Source organism: Hyla sarda, chromosome 3 (assembly GCF_029499605.1).
Source record: "Hyla sarda isolate aHylSar1 chromosome 3, aHylSar1.hap1, whole genome shotgun sequence".
In the NCBI taxonomy this organism is placed as follows: Eukaryota; Metazoa; Chordata; class Amphibia; order Anura; family Hylidae; genus Hyla; species Hyla sarda.
In genome coordinates this window covers 183,475,381-183,496,478 of record NC_079191.1, presented here as the reverse complement: position 1 = coordinate 183,496,478, position 21,098 = coordinate 183,475,381, and the positions used below count along the sequence as shown (strand labels likewise).

The window sequence follows — 21,098 nt, the reverse complement described above, 5'->3', positions numbered from 1 at the left end:
TGTTTTTTCACTCTATTCCCTGCCTGTGTATATTTTTTAATTAAAAAAAAAAACCAGGATAACAGGATATAAGGAGAATGGAACATGAGCAAAAATGTCTAAGTCAGGTATAAAACATTTCAGGATTGGTCTGTGCTTCGACATGTCAACTTTGTCCTCAATGTCACTATAAAAATGGAAAAAGGAAATGGAGATCTGTAGGGGATTAGGATTGTGTAATGTGAACAGTTCAGGATGCGCCAACTGTTTACAGGGGATCTTTATTGTCCTTCTTCTGGATGCCTCTTGGTTTCGGCCATGTACTCATCGAGGGGAGATTTATCAAAACCTGTGGAGAGGCAAAGTTGCCCATAGCAACCAATCATATCACTTCTTTCATTTTTCACAGACCTTGTTAAGAATGAAAGAAGCGATCTGATTGGTTGCTATGGGCAACTGGGCGACGTTGCCTCTCCACAGGTATTGATAAATCTCCCCCATCCTGTTTCGATGCACTATTATATTGGAGCAATGTATAGATCACACTGGGGGAGATTTATCAAAACCTGTGCAGAGGAAGAGTGGTGCAGTTGCCCATAGCAACCAATCAGATTGCTTCTTTCATTTTCCACAGGCCTCTAAAGAGGCCTGTGGAAAATGAAAGAAGCAATCTGATTGGTTGCTATGGGCAACTGCACTACTCTTCCTCTGCACAGGTTTTGATAAATCTCCCCCACACTGTCTAGTCTCCATTGACCTCTGTCAATATATAATCCTGATGATACTATTCTGATCACAATCAGTAGAGGGACCAGATGCCCCAGGATAAAGCTGTTCCTTTAACAGCTATGGGGCTAGCCCCCCATGCATGAAAGTCTCATCAATAGGGAGAGAAGAAAAGCCCCTGACAGATACCAGTAACAGCTTCCTCTTTGGAAGAACAAAATGATTGGGTGTTAAAACTTAAAGGGGTATTCCAGGCAAAAACTTTTTTATATATATATCAACTGGCTCCGGAAAGTTAAACAGATTTGTAAATTACTTCTATTAAAAAATCTTAATCCTTCCAATAGTTATTAGCTTCTGAAGTTGAGTTGTTGTTTTCTGTCTAACTGCTCAATGATGACTCACGTCCCAGGAGCTGTGCAGTTCCTATGGGGAAATTTTCCCATCATGAACAGCTCCCGGGACGTGACATCATCATAGAGCAGTTAGACAGAAAACTTCAGAAGCTAATAACTGTTGGAAGGATTAAGATTTTTTAATAGAAGTAATTTACAAATCTGTTTAACTTTCTGGAGCCAGTTGATATATATTAAAAAGTTTTTGCCTGGAACACCCCTTTTACATGCCCAATTCATCTTCCCAGACATCATTCTGCATATAGACCTGACACATTCCTTTATACTTTCCTGGGGTCTTTATCAGTTGATTCTGGGTGAGATGTATATATTATGTTTATACTGCATGTGTATGTATATATGTTTTTTTTTTTACATTTTGTCCTATTGAGGCCTTGTGCTAAAATAAAAACAAAATCAATTTTTCCCATCATTCTGCACTCAATGCCCCATAATGACAAAGTGAAAAAGTATTGTAGAAATTTTGCATATTTATTCAAAAGGAAAAAAAACGAATTTGGCATGGTCATAAGTATTCAGACCCTTTGCAATAACACTTAGTTTTGGGGGGCCTCCCATTCCCTGTTTCTGCATGTTGACTAGAGTCCACTGTGGTAAATTCAGTTGATTGGACAGGATTTGGAAAGACACAACCCTGTCTATGTAAGGTCTCACAGCTGACAATGCATACCAGAGCAAACACCCAGCCATGAGGTGGAAAGAACTGCCTGTAGAACTCAGAGGCAGAATTGTGTGGAGGCGGTACAAAAACATTTCTGCAGCACTGTAATATAACTATTTTTTGACACAGAAATAACTTTTGTGTATATATATATATATATATATATATATATATATATATCAGGTTGATGCAATAGTATGTTCATCTTGCTTCTAGAAGGCTCTAATTTGTCCTATTGGACTTAAAGAAGATCACTTAATCTCTCTGTGTGTTTCCTTCAAGTACAATGCCAGTCATGTGATAACTATAACATATACCATAAGGCAAATAATTACTGAATAACATTATTTACCTGTATATTTCCAAGCTATTTACTCCATATTTGCTTTCAATTCTGTACTTTCCTGGTTCACTTGCTGGGCTAATCAAAGTTTCATTCTTATACCTAATAGAAAGAGCGGATTCATTTCAGTAAAGTCAATAGTATCATAATCACAGCCATGTTCATTTGATGTGGTCTCAGGGTGCACTGACATTGCTTGGCATATGGTAAGTTGCTTTTGTATTTCACTGCAACAAACAATTTAATTATAGATAATGGTTACTTTAGTTAGCAAGAAGCCGTGTCACCTTTTAATGCTTATCAAAATAGAATGTAAAGATAACACTATGGAAGTGTCCAGAGCTTCCAACAGTGCAAAAACAAATTACATGGGAAATTAATTTGGGAAAGGAATATTCAATTTATTTTTCAAGCTTTTATTATTATTATTGTGGTAGAAATCAAGTAAGGGCTTAGTTACAGCAGTAAATGAAATTTATAACTAAAGAACTCCAGGCAGTGTCCATCTTAAAAGAAAAGGCTCAGCATAGCATTGTTGGTAATTAGGTAATTGGTCATCAGAAAGAAATCCCCTGTTTGGGACTCACAGTGAAAAGCTGTAAATAATGATGGGCACATTGCATGGTCATTCATTGAAGTAAATGCCCTGTTGTAATATTACACTGTTTGGTAGGGCGGATGTATGTTTAAATAAGGGTTGATGAGATTCTTTCATTAGTTTACTTAGAGAGTACCTGTCACCAAACTAAACTTTTAATATATTGTTCCTTATGTAATTATAAGACACTTTGTTATTTACTTGCTGTTGAAATTCTCAACCTTTATATGTTTTTAATGTGATTGAAAAAACGGCCACTAGGTGGCTCTGTTCTGTTCCATGCACAAGTCAAACAGTTAGTTTGGTCTCCTCCAGCCTGGCAGGAGACCAAACTCAGGAAGTGCATGCGGGGCATGGCGAGACACAGCTCTTGCAGGCTTCAGGGATGTTGTGCCTGCTGGGGAATGCCCACTTTCTCCTGCTGGGAGCTCACACAATGTGAGCAAGGGGAAAGGTATGATACAGAGCTTTTTGAAGCTCAGAATTTTTTTTTAAGGGCAGGAGGGGTGTTAGGGAAGGGAAGTTAGGGAAGATAATCTGAGTTAGTTTAGAAAATATGGTTTGATGACAGGTTCTCTTTCATTCACTGTGTTAAACCTGAACACATCAGCTCATTTTGGGACACTAAATCACCAGCACGCCTTTAGGCAGCAGGGATTTTGTGTCCCAAAACTGCCATATTAAGCCCAGTATCTTATTGTAGTTGGTTTTTAACTCTCTGGGATCAGTTTTGGACTCGGATCGGCTTCCGAAGCATGTGCATTGCACCAATGAGGCCAAGGACAATATACCTCACTTCATTACTCATAAGATAGTGGGCCTAAAGACATGCTGATACTTTAGTGTTCTAAAATGGGCTGTCAAATGTATTTCAGGTTCAATGGCTGATTTGAATTCAGCCATACATACAGTATTTTTTCCTCTACTTGATCTGCTAAAACAAATGCCATAAATCCAGTTACTGTGATTTGTGCATGTGTTGCCATCCTCTAAGGCTAAGTTCACACGCCGGAAGGTGAATCTCCGTGCGGACATTGTGGACACTGTGGGGCGACGGCACAATATGTCTGCACTAGGACCGCACAGGAATGCACCGTCTCATAGACGGCTATGCATTACATGCAGTCACTGCACAAAGAATATGAACATGTTCATTCTTTGTGTGGACACAGAAATAAAAATTTCCGAGCCCCAAACATCTGGCACGGAAATTCCGACGTGTGCACAGAGCATGAATTCAACGGGACTCTGTTGCAGTGGAGTCTCCATGCCAAATTTCAATGCGGAATGCGGCACGGAAATTCTGCTGTGTGAACATGGCAAGTGTCGTGATTACATTACTTTTGCCAGGAATTGTTTCTATGTTATTATATTTATAAGTGTGTTTTTAATAGAGTAATATAATGTTTTTCTTCTCACCACTGTACAAGAGGTGTCGGATATCCTTGAACAGTAAAGAAAAGCTTCACAGGCATGCCTTCCCAAACAGTATGTGATCTGAGACGGACCAATATATCTGGGGCACGGCTTACACATTCTTCATGGATTTGCCTCTGTAATGCCAACTTTTCATCAACCTAATAAAAGAAAACACAGTAAAGCTGGTGATAAATCTATTCTAAATGCTTATTTATGGATCTTCATTTTTTGTAATAGTTTTTGCTTTTGTAAACTATTTTAAAGGGTGTCTACAACACTGGTAAATAAGTGTGTACATGTGCCCATGAGGAGCAGTGAGAAGGCTCAGATGATATTCCCTAAATTCATGCCATACTTCCCGCTTCATATGAGTATATAAGGAAGAGAAACGTAACGCATGAGCAATCTCAGTGCTTCGGGCTAGCTGAGAGGTATCACAGATGTACACCACTTGCATATTTTTTGGAAGGTGAGAGATTCCAGCTCCAGTCATCGCTTCAAGAAGCAGTAAGATGCATGCAAATGCACATACTAGACAACTTTGTAATGCTTTATTAAAGTGACCTAATTTAAAATATTTTACCATTAAAGTCAATCTCCAGCCAAAAATGTGTAACATCATTGGCAGAAGTTTTGCACTGTGAACTTCGTCTTCCCTGAAGTGTCTCCAATTTCTGAATCCAGGGGGGGCTGGTTAATCTGAGCCCGCCACTTCATCTGAAACCTAGCCAAGCTCTTTACACTGAAACCATTACCCTTCGGAAGGAGAATACTAAGTGGATGTTATTTTACTTTATTTTTTTCTATTTAAGATTTAATTTATTTTGGAAGCCTTTGAACACAGCAGGTTTTCATAGTCGTATAGTACAGAAGTATTACATATTCCCATAAAATATAGTATGAATGTATACTGTGTACAGTATATGTAATGACTGATGGTGAGGGTATCATGCAGTCAATGACAATGTAATGTATATACTACACCATATCTACTCTACAAGAAATTAATTTACAGACTGAAGGTGGCTCTTAAAGAGGACCTGTGGTCAGTTCCAAAATTAGATTTTAATATCTAAAATAAAACTTGATTGGCGGCTGCGCTATTGAGGACTTCCTCGATGTTAGAGTATAAGAATATTATCTGTATATGTGAGAACGCAGGTAATACGTGCGCACTCTGTTGACTGTGATACAAAGCACTATTAGTCCCACTGGTTACGGAGCATGTATTGAGGTGAAACAGGAAAAGAGCTGGTTGGGTCAAAAACCAGCTCTTTGTAATGATGTCACTCCCAGCTACGGGACACAATCTCCTTTCTTTTTGCAGCACGCAGGTAGAGATGCCGCCGGCCGGGGCAGATCTCCCTGCAACTGCACGGACATTCGTATACATCCGGATTACCAACAAGCAACGCACGCAAACCGGAGAGAACAGGACCGGAATCTGAATACAAACTTCTGAAAGGTAATACCTTCCTGTTTTACCTCAATACATGCTCCGTAACCAGTGGGACTAATAGTGCTTTGTATCACAGTGAACAGAGTACGCACGTATTACCTGTGTTCCCACATATACAGAAAATATTCTTATACTATATTATGGAGAAGTCCTCAATAGCGCTGCTGACAATCAAGTTTTATTTTGTCTTTCTTCACTATTTTTAATGGTCAAACAGGGACCCATTAGGTTGGCATATATAGCTGCTGTGGGGCATATTTTTTGATCCATAGCACCTAAGGTGTTGTTAGTTTTATATTTCAGGTTTTAATATCTTTTTAAAGCCTTAGGTGCCCTGTTTCCTATTGTGTTGTTACATTTTTTGCAATGTTCTCCAATTCAGAGATATAGGAATTTTATGATTCGGTTGACTATTTGTACTTTTTGTTGAATAGTCAGAGGGGCGGTAACTTTGTGGCAAAATGGGGTGTAAATGCTAGGCTCATAGGCTCAGGGCATGTGATTAGGAAACCGAGGGGCGTAAGTCACATTCAGTGGGGGGGGAGGGGGTTATACCCATTGAGTCTAGCATTCACATCTTATTTTGTACAGATGGTCAAACAAATAGTAAAACCCTTATTTCTTGGGAACAGGAGTGAGTAGAAAGACCTTTGGAATCAGGGTGCATATTTCTATGAAATTATATTAGAAAACAAAATTGTCTGGACCACAGATTTTATTTGTGTTATCTAAGTCAATATCTTTTACAGAACTTCTCCTTTAACAGGATCCATGGGTTATAAAAAGATTATTCTTTTAGGGTACGTTCACACGGGAGCACATCCACAGCGTATTTGATGCCGCAGATACACTGTCGGCACACACAGAGTTAAGGAAGAGCTGCTGCCATAGCTCTGTGTGTCCGCTCGTATCTGTGGATTTCCCACCGGCAGTCACGAGCGGACACATAGAGCTATAGCAGCAGCAGGGAGTTTGCTCTAACTTAACTCTGTGTGTGCCGGCAGCACATCTGCGGTGTCAAATACGCAGCAGATGCACTCCAGTGTGAATGCACCCTTATCAGGAAAAAGAGCTGAAAGGTGTTTAATTTGCTCTGGCAATTTTCTGTTAAAAGCCATGCCCTAAGAAACTATTTTGGTAAAAGCTTTAAATAGAATTCCTTTACATATAAGCAACTTGGCCCTTGCACAGTCAAGCACACTATCTCACTATCTCAATACATTTTTTTGATATTCCTTGGCCCAATGCTGAATCCATAACAGGAAATCCCCCTAACCTACCAAGTATCATAATACTGGTATTTGCAGTGTAATCCTGCACGACTGTGATGTGTACAGTATATGTTCCCACTCATCTCTTTTACAATGCAAGGCCTTGGTCAACAAAAAATGCACAGTCCCATGTCCCAAATGGCTGCATTTCCTGAAATATTTTCATGGTTTCTCATAGGAACCATAATTGTGTAATTACCAGAACATACCCCAGTTTTACCTATAGATCAACCAGTGTCTTTCTATTAAACATAAACCCATCTTGTTTCCTGTTGAAATGTTTGTCTTGATGTAGCAGTATAAAATCAAGGACTCCCATCAGGGTATTGTCTTCTGTATATGGTGGGAGTTATGTTTTATAAAATAGAATGATCTGTGGTTGAAAGCAGGATAGGACACTTGGCAGGAGTAATGCAGTGCCCTCTCTGTGGGCCCACCCTGCGGAAAGGCACAGGAATCATGGTCAAACACCGAAATCTTTCTCACAAATTGGGGACCAAATCTCAATTGGATTTGTGTACTGGGGAACAGACTAAGGACTTGTTAAATAATGGATATTTTAGTTTTGTTTTGTTTATTTTAAACGTTTTGCAAAATGTATATTCTGCCCTTTATTTTTGTAAACTAAGTGCTGTACATCCATATTTTAAAGCCAAAAACTTTAATACCATAGTTTTACCTTGATGCCCTAAGAAGCTAAGCCCCTATAGAGTATAAGTTGGGGCTTGTGCATGTTACCATTTTAGTGATAAAGAGCATAGAGAACTAGTGATTATGATCTGTGATGTCCATCTGCTGTAAAAAACAGATGGTGGGAGCATTTTGTGTGTGGACAAACAGGGCTGGAAAGGCCAGAATTGGAGCATAACCATTTGACTAATACACTTTATGTAAGCTAACAGCAAGAGTCCTAACTGCAGGAGACACTGTCAAGACTGCTCTTTATGGACTGAATAAGGGCAGATATGTCTTGGAATGTCTTCTTATGCCAAGCATTAACATGGCCCTACAGATGTTTCCTTTCAATTCTACATTATATGGAAATTGTTTCTTAACATTGTATAGAAAGAGAAAACAATGACTTCCTTACAATCCTTTGAATGGACAGTTTATCGATCTGTTCTCTTGCCAAGGCCCGTGCGACACGAATGTCTTCTTCCAAGAAGGAAAGTTCTGTGGCATAGTGAACACTACGGTCATAACTTCTTTGTTGCCTCTGAGACCTATGTTCAGAGTGTTGCTCAGCATGCTGCTCAGAACGTTGCTCCTGTGTCCTACATTATGGAACAAGTATTTATTATAAAAAGAATTATAATAAAGGAATATATGGTGTTTCCTTGTTATTTCACAGATGGGTCATTAACTTGCTACCTCTACTGGTTTGCAGTCCATGCTTTGAAGGAGACATGTATTGCGCACTGAACAAACACAGAACACAGCACAAATACTTAAGTAGCTGCAGTAGCGCTCCCCAGCAGGGCAGTCTTACAGCAAGGATAGATAGATAGATAATTAGATAGATAATTAGATACATAGATGGGTAGGTAGGTAGGTAGGTAGATAGAATAGGTAGGTAGGTAGGTAGGTGGATGGATGGATGGATGGATGGATTGATGGATGGATAGATGGATAGATAGATATGTAATGGATAAAGGCAGCACACCACAATAGTATAATCCAAAAAGCTGTGAATTTATTCCATGATGTGAATAACAACGTTTCGGCGATCTCTCACCGCCATTTTCATTGAAAATGGCGGTAAGAGATCGCCGAAACGTTGTTATTCACATCATGGAATAAATTCACAGCTTTTTGGATTATACTATTGTGGTGTGCTGCCTTTATCCATTACATATCCAGCAGAACCGGAGCACCGAGGTTCAATAGGCTTGCACCCATTTCACTACTCTGGATGTGCTGCTTTTTATGGACTTTCTAGATAGATAGATAGATAGACAAGATAGAAAAGCAGACATAAAGATAGGTAACTTTTCAACAGGCAATGCTTAATTTATTTACCTATGAATAATAAACAAGCACTCTAACATTTACAAAATAGCACAAGGACAATTCATGTAATTTCTTGAAGTATTTACAGAGACATAGGCTGTATTGGGACATTATACAGTAATGCTAGTATAGCATGCAACACGAAAGTTATTATAACAGAATGCTATAACTCCACATTGCATTAGTACTTACAATATATGCTATTACATTAGTAATAGATATTTTTCATCAGCACATAAAGAAATAAAGCATGTTGCATGTGTTTATTCGTAAACAGAACCTGTCATCACTTTCACACTGCCTAAACCACAAGTCATCAGAGCGGTCTATGGCAGCTTCTTTCTTCCTGGTTAGCTTTCATGAAGACAACTTTGTAATATTTTTCCCAGAGGTATAAATAGATCTGCAAGAGATCTCTCATCTCAGCCACAGAGAACACTATCAGATTTCAAAAAATGATAAAGGGGAGGTGCCTAAAACATACATTTTTATAATAACGACCACTAGATAAAATTAACCACAAAATAATCCAGTGCTCAAATGACCACAACTAAAATAATATATCTCAACAAACGGATAAGGACCATGTATCTGTATGCACAGTTTACATTGATATATATTCCATATGTCTACTCAATTTGCTCAAATCCCAACGCATTTCTTCCAATATTGACTGGCATCCTCAGGGGAAATCAACATTGGGTACAATAGTACTATTCAATAACAATTCAATAATAATTCAAAAGTGTCATACAAAAGTCATATCTGATATTGCCCATGTATGCTCATGGGTGCAGATAAGATATATTAAAACTGGTCAATCTTAGGTGCTCTTGGGATATGGAGACCCCCGTTTATCACCCTAACAGTAAGCCGCAGCAGTTATCCCCAGTACCTGGAAGAAAGAATATAGAAAGCGGGCTATAAATACAGCGATGCTTTAGGTCTCCAAAATGGTACAGAACAGGTGCATGTATAACTCACGGCCGTCGGAGATCCAAATGATACCTATAAGAAAAATGCCCTTTTTTTTACAGGTACCTGGAACGGGATCAGTGATAGGGCTTTTTTCTGTGAAGTATCATTTGGAACTCCAATGGCCGTGAGTTATACATGCATCTGTTCTGTACCATTTTGGAGACCTAAAGCATTGCTGTATTTATAGTCCGCTTTCTATGTTCTTTCTTGCAGGTACCAGGGATCACTGCTTCAGCTTACTGTTAGGGTGATAAACAGGGGGTCTCAATACCCCAAGAGCACATAAGATTGACCAGTTTTAATATATCTTATTATCTGCATATATGGGCAGTATCAGATATGACTTTTGTATGACACTTTTGAATTATTATTGAATTGTTATTGAATAGTACTATTGTACCCAATGTTGATTATCCCTGAAGAGGCCAGTCAATACTGGCAGAAATGCGTTGGGAATTGAGAAAATTGAGTGGACATATGGGAATATATATCAATATAAACCGTGCATACAGAGTCCTTACCCGTTTATTGAGACGGTTGTAAAACCCTAATTATATATTATTTTGGTTGTGGTCATCTGAGCACTGGATTATTTGGTGGTCGTTATTATTAAAAGTTATGTTTTAGGTGCCTGCCCTTTATCATTTTTTGATATCCAATAATGAAGAAAACTTTCCCTGTTAGGGTGCGTTCACACTGCGGAATGAATGCTGAATCTCCACTTGCGGAATTCAGCAAGCAGAGATTCAGCCTGGCAGCCGGCGGCGGCGGTAGGACCCCGCTGCACTGCACCGTCACCATTGACGGCTATGCAGTGCTTGCGCAATTCCACCCAAAGAATGAACATGTTCATTCTCTGTGCGGAACAATTTCAGCGACATCATTTTTTGCCGCTGAAATGGCTCAGTGTGAACGGGTATTGCGGAAACCCGTTCACACTGATATAACAGTTCACCGCGCGGAATTCCAAGGGAATTGCGTAGTGTGAACGCACTCTTTGGGTAAAGGGAGAGATCTATCATTCAAGGTCGGGGGAAGGAAATGGACAAACTATTGAGGACCGCCCAATGACATGTTCAGGTAGTATAAAAGGGAAAGCATGAAGCCTCTTACTCAGTGTTTCCAAACCAGGGTGCCTTCAGCTGTTGCAAAACTACAACTCCCAGCATGCCCGGACAGCCAACGGCTGTCCGAGCATGCTGGCAGTTGTAGTTTTGCAACAGCTGGAGGCACCCTGGTTGGGAAACACTGCTTTAACCATAGCAGCATATGATTTGAACAGTTATAGAAGGCCAGCCTTGAATTAATATGGCTACCAAAAGAAAAAGAAGACAAAGGGATGAAAAAGAGAGATGGTATGGAGAATATGCAGTTTGTCATAAAGCAAAAATATGCAGAAGAAATAAATGGAAGAAATATTAACCCTATGGGCAATTACTAATATACCGACCCAATTTTAAGATCCCCTGACATAAAAAAGCAGTTATTTTATTTTTTTATTTTTTTTGTGGACCGATTATTTGAGAACCTTATAATATAGTTTGGAGTTACTTTTCTTAACTTGAATATCCGATCTCCTGAACCCTCTTAGAAGACATGATCTAGCAGCTTCCTCTATATACTGACATCTTATTGGCCAGTCATGTGTTTTTACATACTCTGCTTAGTAACAGTTAACATGTTTGATCTCAGGCCCAAGCTCCGACCTTTAGACTCATCACTCATAGACATCATTTACATTTTATACCCCCAAAGCGACTTATTGTAAATTTGTAATGTATGATTGATGATAACTAAACAACACTGCCATAAATGCTCTTCAAAGAGGATTCATCACTTTCAAATATACAGTTTAACAATATGGGATGTTGTAATGTAAGCTTATTTAAAACCCAATGTAGAACAGGCCGAGAATAAGAAAAAAAATTACATTAAAAATTGTTTTAAAGGGGTACTCCCCTGGAAAACATAAATAAATAAATATATATATATATATATATATATATATATATATATATATACACACATATATATATATACACACACATATATATATATATATATATATATATATATATATACATATATATATATATATATATATATATATATTTTTTTTTTTTTTTATCAACTGGTGGCAGAAAGTTAAACAGATTTGTAAATTACTTCTATTTAAAAATCTTAATCCTTTCAGTACTTATCAGCTGCTATATGCTCCACAGGAAGTTCTTTTCTTTTTGAATTTCTTTTCTGTCTGACCCCAGTTCTCTTCACTGACACCCACAACTGTCCAGAGCAGGATAGGTTTGCTATGGAGATTTGCTCCTGCTCTGGACAGTTCCTGACATGGACAGAGGTGTCAGCAGAGAGCACTGTGATCAGACAGAAAGGAAATTGAAAAAGAAAAGAACTTCCTATGGAGCATACAGCAGCTGATAAGTACTGAAAATGTTAAGATTTTTAAATAGAAGTAATTTACAAATCTGTCTGTCTGTCTGTTTCTTCTACCACCTGAATTCACATTGTGTTTTCTATCCCCTCCTTTTTTTTGTTTGAACATGTGTCTGCACTCATCCCCACCCCCTCAGCCCAACCCTAAATAAGTAGTAGTTAGCTACACAAGGGCCATTTCTTTCCTAGCAGCCTCCCAGTCTGACTGGGAGAGCTTGGTAAGTGTGCTGTTATACCATGTTCACACTGGTGTGGTGCTGTGCGGCGTCCGTTGCTGCCGTGGCGCCATGTCTGTGGGGGGGAGCGACCCATAGACTGGATTGAGTGGCATTGGGGCCGCTCTGCCAGTGGGTCGTTCCCCCCCCCCCCCCGTGGGCACTGGTGCCGCTGCGGTGGTGGTTGCTGCCCAGTGCTACGCCATTTTATGCTAGGGACGTTAGGGACCCACTCTAAATAGGTGGCCTTGACGTGGCGAGTGGGCTTGTACTTTTTGAACAAAAATGTATACTAACAACTTGTTAGTTTTTGATATTATGCTGAAAAGCATTTAGATCATTATACAAGATTGTAGATGTGCGATGATGTCAGTTTCTTCTACCTGAATTCATAATTTACAAATCTGTTTAACTTTCTGGCACCAGTTGATTTAAAAAAAAAAAAAAATTAATTCCAGTGGAGTACCCCTTTACAGATGTTTACTACAGCATCCCTATAGACTTCTATGGGCCAGACATATGACAAAAAGCATGTAGTGATCACAGTTACGAGGGAAAACTGAGCCCATCTACCTTACTTACATGCGCAGTGCTACACTGGAATGCAGTGCAGCACCATGCTTGCAATGAACCAGTAGAAGCATTCCATTACTACTTCTAGTGTCCTAGTATGTTAACATGCTTATGTTACTTGTGATGGGATGATATGGCTGTTACGTATTACAACATATTAATGGATAGCATACTATGGAAACACATTAATCGGTCATGTTTTAGGCTTGTTCCTAACTACCCATGCACGGTACACAGTAGCATGTACCTTCTTTTAAATGCAGGGACATAGTATTCTTGATCATCTCTATTAGCCCCGCAAACACATTTCACTCGGGAACCGGAGGAAATGGAGGAGACTCTTTGAGCAGAAGCTGAGCTGCTGCTTTTTCTGTAGTGACAGAGAGAGGATATGATTTCGCATATACATACGTACCTGTTACAGCTCGGTGACATCCCCACTGTGAAAAATACTCTACTAAATATAAAGGATTACAGGAACTTGTTATTACATCTATTAAACATATAAGTGTCATAATATAGTGTATAATGTTATAGTGTTTTGCTCTTTATATTAGTTTTTTTTTACGCCAGAACACTTCTATAAAGCCGTTGCTAGTAAATTGATAGTGAACACTAAGGGTGCGTATGTTGTCATTCCTGCACATGGTGGCCAGTATACTAACATCAGAAAAATACTACATTTTATTAGTTACATAGAGAATTACATAAAATAAGAAGGAGGTATCCCACCCATGTGGGGAAGAAAAAAAACTGGTGACACACTGTGGAAAAATGTCTCACAATATACCCCAAAACAAAGGTTTGGTCCCGAAACGACACGTTGGGGAGGTGTCCCTATGTGTCCTGAAGCCTGGGCGAAAAGCCTAAGTATACTGATTTGTTTGATTTGTTTTCCATGCAATTGTTACTGCAATATGCACTGTGTAAACTATATATTTTTTCAGAACACCCGTCACCAGTTTTTTTCTTGCCCTCTTGGGTGGGAAATCTCCTTCTTGTTTTATGGAATTCTCTGTGTGAGATAACTAATACAATGTAGTATATTACTTAAAGGGTAGCTCCCACCATCGTATTTTTTTTTTTGGCTAGCCCGTTCACCCCCCCCCCCCCCCCACTACGGCACTAGCCCGTTCCCTCCTACCCCCCTCCCCGCCCTGCATACCCCGTTTCCTCATTACACTTGCAGTTACTGCAGAGTCCGGCAGTGGATGTGCAGGCAGGGACAGCGGCGGCAACGAGGCGGCGCCGATGTGCGGGAGGAGTGGCCAGTGGCCGGGGAGCCAATGCGCTCGCTCCCGCCTGTCTGATTGACAGGCAGGGAGCGAGTGCAGCCTAACTGAAAAAGGACTGATTGCCACTCCAAAATCAGTCCTTTTTCAGTGGCCGGTTTTTAAATGTAAATTAAACCTTTTTAATGAAAAAAATTATTAAGTATATTAGAGATATACTACAACATATCAAAAAATAAAGTTGGTGACAGTGCCCATTTAAGAATGACTCCATTTTCTGTTGTTAGTTTATTGGGGGAGATTTATCAAAACCGGTGCAAAGTAAAAGTTGCCCAGTTACCCATACCAACCAATCAGAGTGCTGCTTTCATTTTTAACAAGGCCTCTGCAAAATGAAAGAAGCAAACTGATTGGTTGCTATGGGCAACAGGGCAACTTTTACTTTGCACCGGTTTTGATAAATCTCCCACATTGTGTATTGGGAGTTCATCAAGTAGCTACCAGTCCAGTATAGCCGACACTGCACACACCAGCTGAAGACACACTATAAACGCACGGGAACCATGCGGAGGACTCCGCAATAACCAGCGGCAACTGTATTGCAGTAAGTGGTGCTCAGTCCAGGAAAGCAGAGCAAAACTGTATGTAGAGTAGATATGAAAAGACGGCACTCACCAAGAAACAAGGACTTTATTCTTCAGTTGAGGAGTATACACATAAGGTCAGGGGGTCGGACAAACAGCAGAGGACGCATGTCCTCCGCTTTTTGTCTGACCCCCTGACCTTATGTGTATACTCCGCAACTGAAGAATAAAGACCTTGTTTCTTGGTGAGTGCCATCTTTTCATATTTAACTTACATACAGTTCATCAAGTAGCAACTGCCTATATATAGGGCATTTATATTGTATTCTTTCTAGGTTTTTTAACCCTAAATTAGGTATATACCAAGGATATATTCATATTGCCCATAACTTTTGTCTGCTGTATTTGACTAGGTGGTGGCCAATAGCAATATTACCAGCAACATCATTGGCCATATGAGGATGCTGCTAATTTAAACTGTACCCTCAATGGAGACAAAATAAAACAATGTGAAATATTAACAAGGTGGACATTCTCTTTAAATGAATAAGGCTACTGAACAGGACTTCTAGTAAATTCTGGCATTGTTGTTTAGTTCTAATTTGTGTAATTCCCTGTTCTAGCTATATTTTTTATAATGTAGCCACAATAATCTGTATATATAATAATGTACAAACAAGGATGTTTTCTTTTCGATTGAGTTTTGATCAGTTAAAAACCAGTGAATAATCTGCTATATCTCACGAAGAACAAAACTGTCACATGATAAATTGTTTCTGGCCTAATTTAGACTGATAGTTTTGAATGGTGTTTCTACATAATACATGATAAAAATGGTTATTATGAAGAAAAAACACACTCAACTGGAACATAACAAAACAGCAATTATAATATACAAAGACAAAAATATAAGGAATCCTTTAATGTATGATAGACAATGAGCTTGATGGAAAGAAAGAGAAAACAGCATTGAGAAAATCCATTAAGCAGAAAGAGCAGAGAATATTGTCATTCATTACTCGGAGATGCCATGAATGTAGCTGCAAATTATGCATTAAACCTCTTGTTACAGCTGCTTCTATGTATAACAAAGAAGACCAATGCTCCTAGAATATTTCCAACATAGAAATCTGACAAAATCCTCCATTGAATGTTATTCTAATCTATAGACCTATAATGAAATGGGCTGGCCATTGACTTCAAAACATAGTATTGGAAAAGCTAAGCTAAGTGGTAGGGTGGGATGAAAAAACTGTAAGTAAAGGTACACACCTGTTAAAGGGGTATTCAGGGCAAAAACATCTTATCCCCTATCCAAAGGATCCAAGGGACCCCCCGCGATCTCCCTGCTGCACCCGCATTCTATGTGGGGCTGCGTCTCCAGGTTTCCGGGACTGAAGACGTGATGTAACGCCATGCCCCCTCATGACGTCATGTCACGCCCCCTCCATTCATGTCTATGGCAGGGGGTGTAACGGGGGGCATGATGTGAAATCACGAGGAAGTGTGGCGTTACGTCACATCTTCAGTCCTGGAAACCCGGAGGTTTCCGAAACTGGAGACGCAGCCTCGCATAGAATGCGGGTGTTAGATCACGGGGTCCCAGCGGAGGGCCCCCCGCGATCAGACATCTTATCCCCTATCCTTTGGATAGGGGATAAGATATTTTTTTCCCAGAATACACCTTTAAGAATACCCCAGAGAATGCAGAGAATGAAGCACCACTGGACCAGCACAGTTAGAAACAGCAACGGTGGGAGATTTTTTTGTTTACTTTTTCATCCCACTCAGCATTTTAGCAAGTTAGCTCTGATTCCAGTCATTTAATCCCTTAGATGCCCTGGCCAATAGCATCTGTGTCTGCCTCCCCCAATCTCTTAGCTCCAATATCAGAATGTTATTGTAGAGTGTTAATGGGTTGCTATTTTATCTAGAGGCCTAGCACAATGGGCTATGAGTGTGCCACATACAGAAGCCTAATACACTATGGTACAATTCATCCAGAATGTTTTCAGACCCTTTTTCACATTTAATTATTTTGTGGAGTTGTGTTAAAAAAAAATAAAAAAATAAAAAACAAGATCAAGATTTGTTTCATCATTCTGCACTTACAACCCCTTAATGACAAAGTGAAAACAGAATGTTTCATTTGTTGAAAGGAAAAACAAAAATATTGCATTGATATTAGTATTCAGACCCTTTGCTTACTATTTAGTTTAAGCATTTCTGTGCTTACACTCATTGGGGGACATTTATCAATGTATTTAGAGACTTCTCTTTTTTACTTACAAAAGTCGCACAAAAAGTCGCACAAAAAGTCGCACATGCGCTTAAGCACTGTTTTTGTGCAACTTTTGTGGGTAAGCAAAAAGTTACTAACATCCTTGCCTAAGCAAATTTCATTTTTCACTTTGCAGTAGTCAGGTATTTATGATGTGCGAAAGTCGCAATCCCTCTTCAGAAAGTCGCAAGTCTGCTCCAGGTCTGGAGTACAAAACTCACATACGTAAGCAAAATTAAAAAGTCGTAAAAAAAGTCTCAGCTGCGATTTTTTTTTTGTTTTGCTTATGTGCTCCAAACTTATCAACCCCCTGTGATAGTGTGATAAATATGTAGCACATAAGGACAACGAAAGCAAAAAAAAACCTTCAGAACTTGCTTACTAAGGGTACATTCCCACACAGCGTATTTGCTGCGTATTTGCTGCTGCGTATTTTATTTTCTCTGTTGAAGTCAATGGGTAGGAAAATACGCAGCACCAAATACGCAGCAAATACGCAGCAAAATACGCCGTGTGGGAACGTACCCTAAAGCAACAATGATAAATGTCCCTCATTGAGTTGTTGGAAGGTGAAAGCATGGCCAATTCTGAAGTCCAGAGAATTCTATTAGAAATATCTCTGAACTTTACTCCATTTAGCTTTTTAGCTTTTCCTCAATTCTGACCAGTTTCATTGTCTCATCTTGTCATTGCCTCATTGTCCCAAAATACCTCCATAGGATGAAGGTGTATGTAGGGATGGTATTGGGCAGGTGATAAGCAGTGATGCTTTTGGGAACTTTCCGTGCAGATGATCTTTTGGCACCCTTCTATGGCTCCACACAATCCTGCTTCTAAGCTCTACAAGCACTTTTGCACTCGTGTATTTAAGGGTTTTCTTATATAGACAAGGGAGTGTCTTTCCAAATCATGTCCATTCAGGTGAATTTAGCACAGATCAACTTCAGTCAAGAGGTAAAAACATCTCCAAGCTGATCGAGAGGGGGGGGAGGGGGGGCTTAAAGCTAGATGTCAAGTGTAATAATTGGAGAAAAAAAAATCTAGAACTCTATTTTCACCTTCTCATTATGGGGATTGAGTGCAGAATATTGGAGGGAAAAAATTGATTAATTTTATTTTAGCACAAGGTTGCAACATAACACAATGTGAAAAAGTGAAAGGGTCTGAAAACTTTTCAAATGCATTGTATATAGGGAGAGCAATGTGTTAAGGAACAGATCAAAGATCCCATGTTTTTAATCCCCCTGTGGAGGTAGAAAAAAAAAATAATGACGGCCGTCGTGCCCCCTTCCCATAGACTTTCGTTGAGGGGGCAGGTGTGACGTCACGAGGGGGCCGGCATGACGTCACGAGGGGCGGCCCTGGACACGGAAGCCTGCATGCAGCGTTCGGAACAATAAACTTCTGGACGCTGGGGAGCGGAGCTTCCGAAGCAGGGCAGCGGAGTACCCCTTTAAATCAACTGGTGCCAGACAGATTTGTAAATTACTTCTATTAAAAAGTCTTAATCATTTCAGTACTTGTTAGCTGCTGAATACTACAGAGGAAATTATTTTCTGTTTGGAACACAGAGCTCTCTGCTGACATTACGAGACCAGTGCTCTCTGCTGACATCTCTGTCCATTTTAAGAACTGTCCAGAGTAGGAGAAAAGCCCCATAGCAAACATATGCTGCTCTCGTCAGTTCCTAAAACAGAGATGTCAGTAGAGAGCACTGTGCTCGTGATGTCAGCAGAGAGCTCTATGTTCCAAAAAGAAAATAATTTCCTCTGTAGTATTCAGCAGCTAATTAGTACTGGAAGGATTAAGATTTTTTTAATAGAAGTAATTTACAATTCTGATTAACTTTCTGGCATCAGTTAATTAAAAAAAAAAAGTTTTCCACCAGATTACCCCTTTAATCACATTGTGCTCCAGGCTAGTCCAGCTGCTCCTCTACCTCATCTTTATTCTGCATGTGGCCCACCCAAGTCTTAAATATTTAGATTCTTCAGTCTCACAGTACTAGGACATGAGAGCCAGTGGTGGGAGGAAGGCTCCGCTCCTCGCTACACTTCCTGGGGACTGCTGAAGTGCCATGCAGGAGATTGCAGGGAGTCCCAGCGGTCAGACCACCTGTAATCTAAAACATATCCCCTATGCTTTTCATAGGGGATAAATATTACTGCACTGGAATACTCCTTTAAAGCTCAGGAGTTACATAAACAGTGAAGGCGTCAGTGTCACCCTATTTTAGAAACTCCCATTAAAGTCAATGGAAGTTACACAGCCACTAGGCTGTTTCCATCTCCCAACCACCTCTGGCTGCCACAATCAAAGGGATCTCGATCTCTGGATAGGTGCAGTTACCAGATATTTTATGTAAATCTTGGAGAGGTGGTAATACCCCTTTTAAAGTATTTCGAAGTTCTCTCCTGGAATAAATCCTGCACCTGTCAGTTGAACGTGATCAGAATAGAAAGATATTTGAAAGCAGCTGAATACATTTCTAGCTGAAAGATCTAAAAATGCATGCACATTCAACCCAGCAATCTATGTCATTTACATTATTTTGTTCTTATAATCAAATTTTGTTTAAAGATAAATCAAATCCAATCACTAACAATAAAATTTTTTTAAACACCACTTACTTTTGTAATGAATATTCTTGAACTACATATCTGCTTTGAAGATCGCGGTAAGTGTGGTCATAATGCTTGTGCCTCTTTTGATAAAAAGGAACGACCTTAGAAGACATGGCAGCAGCCTGTCCCTAGAACTAGAAAAAAAAGGGTAATTAATTGAAAAGTAAAATTCTTTTGCTGTACCTTTACTGGTCTTAAAGGGGTACTCCGCTGCTAGACATCTTATTCTCAATCCAAAGGAGAAAGGATAAGATGTCTGATTGCGGGGGTCCCGCTGCTGGATCAGCACTCGACGTTCTAAACAAATGAAGCAGGTTTCTGAAGCAGTGGTCGTGATAACATGGCCACGCCCTCTTGTAACATCACGCCAAGCTCCCTTCATTCATGTCTATGGGAGGGGGCGTGGTGACCACCACGCCCCCTCCCATAGACATGAATGGAGGGGGCATGGCATGACATCACAAAATGTTCAGAATGCTGGTGCACCGGAGCACCCCTTTAAGTAAATGCATTTAACATCTATGTGCAGGGATGTGAAAAGTCATAAAATCCTTAAGCAAAATAGGAAGAGACTCACCACCTAACAACAGGAAACTGAAGCAGTACGATAAGAATCAATACTTAATGGTATGGATATTAACACCATATGTCAACGATCCCAATGTGCTGGCACCTGAGTTGATCCTCTATGCCCCATAGAAATTGCTATGGCTGCTAAACCTATAGTTATTCCCAAGGAAAAGTCATAGCTAGTAAGGAGCAGAGAGGTTCTTGGACCCACTTATGTGGTAAAACCACTCACTGTGTGCAAGAGAGGGGACATTAATGGAATTACATGATGGAACAAGGAGCATCAGCTGCTTACATCTCTACATCTCTAACAATTCTAACAATTCTCTTACATATGTTGATATCAATCAGTGTCAATATCAATAGCCATATAAATCACATCCAAAGAAACCTCTCTTCATCTCAGGACTTAAAGGGGTTATCCAGCAGGAGGGATCTTTGGTAATTGCAGAGTATAAAAAAAAAACTTTACTTAACTCCAGCATTCCTATAGTGTCTCCGATGTCTATGATCGATCCCCAGCCGCAATTGTCTTCATGTCAGAAATCGTGACACCTGGGCCCAGAGTGACTTACTGCCCCTCAGCCAATCACTGACTGCGGCAAAGTTCCAACCAGACATCACATTTCTGAGATTGCCTTGAGGCATGTGCACTCAGATCACTTTCATAAAGTGCTGCCCTGATGGTTGACCCTCTGAAACACAGGA

The 21,098-nt window shown here is 39.8% G+C and overlaps 1 protein-coding gene and 1 long non-coding RNA gene across 5 annotated transcripts in view; one reads left to right on the top strand and one right to left on the bottom strand.

Moving 5' to 3' along the window:
- MYOM2 (myomesin 2) overlaps positions 1–19,954 on the bottom strand; it is a 158,476-nt gene extending 138,522 nt beyond the window's left edge. For 2 of the 4 annotated variants that reach the window (XR_008891211.1, XM_056565676.1), the window contains exons 1-4: positions 19,827–19,954; positions 7,963–8,146; positions 4,143–4,300; positions 2,135–2,227 (exon numbers count right to left, since the gene is read on the bottom strand). Coding sequence is in view for 3 of the 4 variants with exons in the window: in XM_056565676.1 (XP_056421651.1) it covers positions 2,135–2,227; positions 4,143–4,300; positions 7,963–8,146; positions 19,827–19,933 (542 nt within the window). In the remaining variant the exon portion in view is untranslated. Of the gene's footprint in view, positions 1–251; positions 323–2,134; positions 2,228–4,142; positions 4,301–7,962; positions 8,147–9,074; positions 9,188–19,826 lie in introns of those variants that run through there. The other 2 variants (XM_056565678.1, XM_056565679.1) reach the window with 2 other exon arrangements.
- On the top strand, positions 408–4,339 carry LOC130361955 (uncharacterized). The gene is made up of 3 exons (XR_008891212.1): positions 408–459; positions 2,235–2,331; positions 4,154–4,339. It is a non-coding gene; the product is annotated as an uncharacterized LOC130361955 (long non-coding RNA).
- Positions 19,955–21,098: the final 1,144 nt, after the last annotated feature.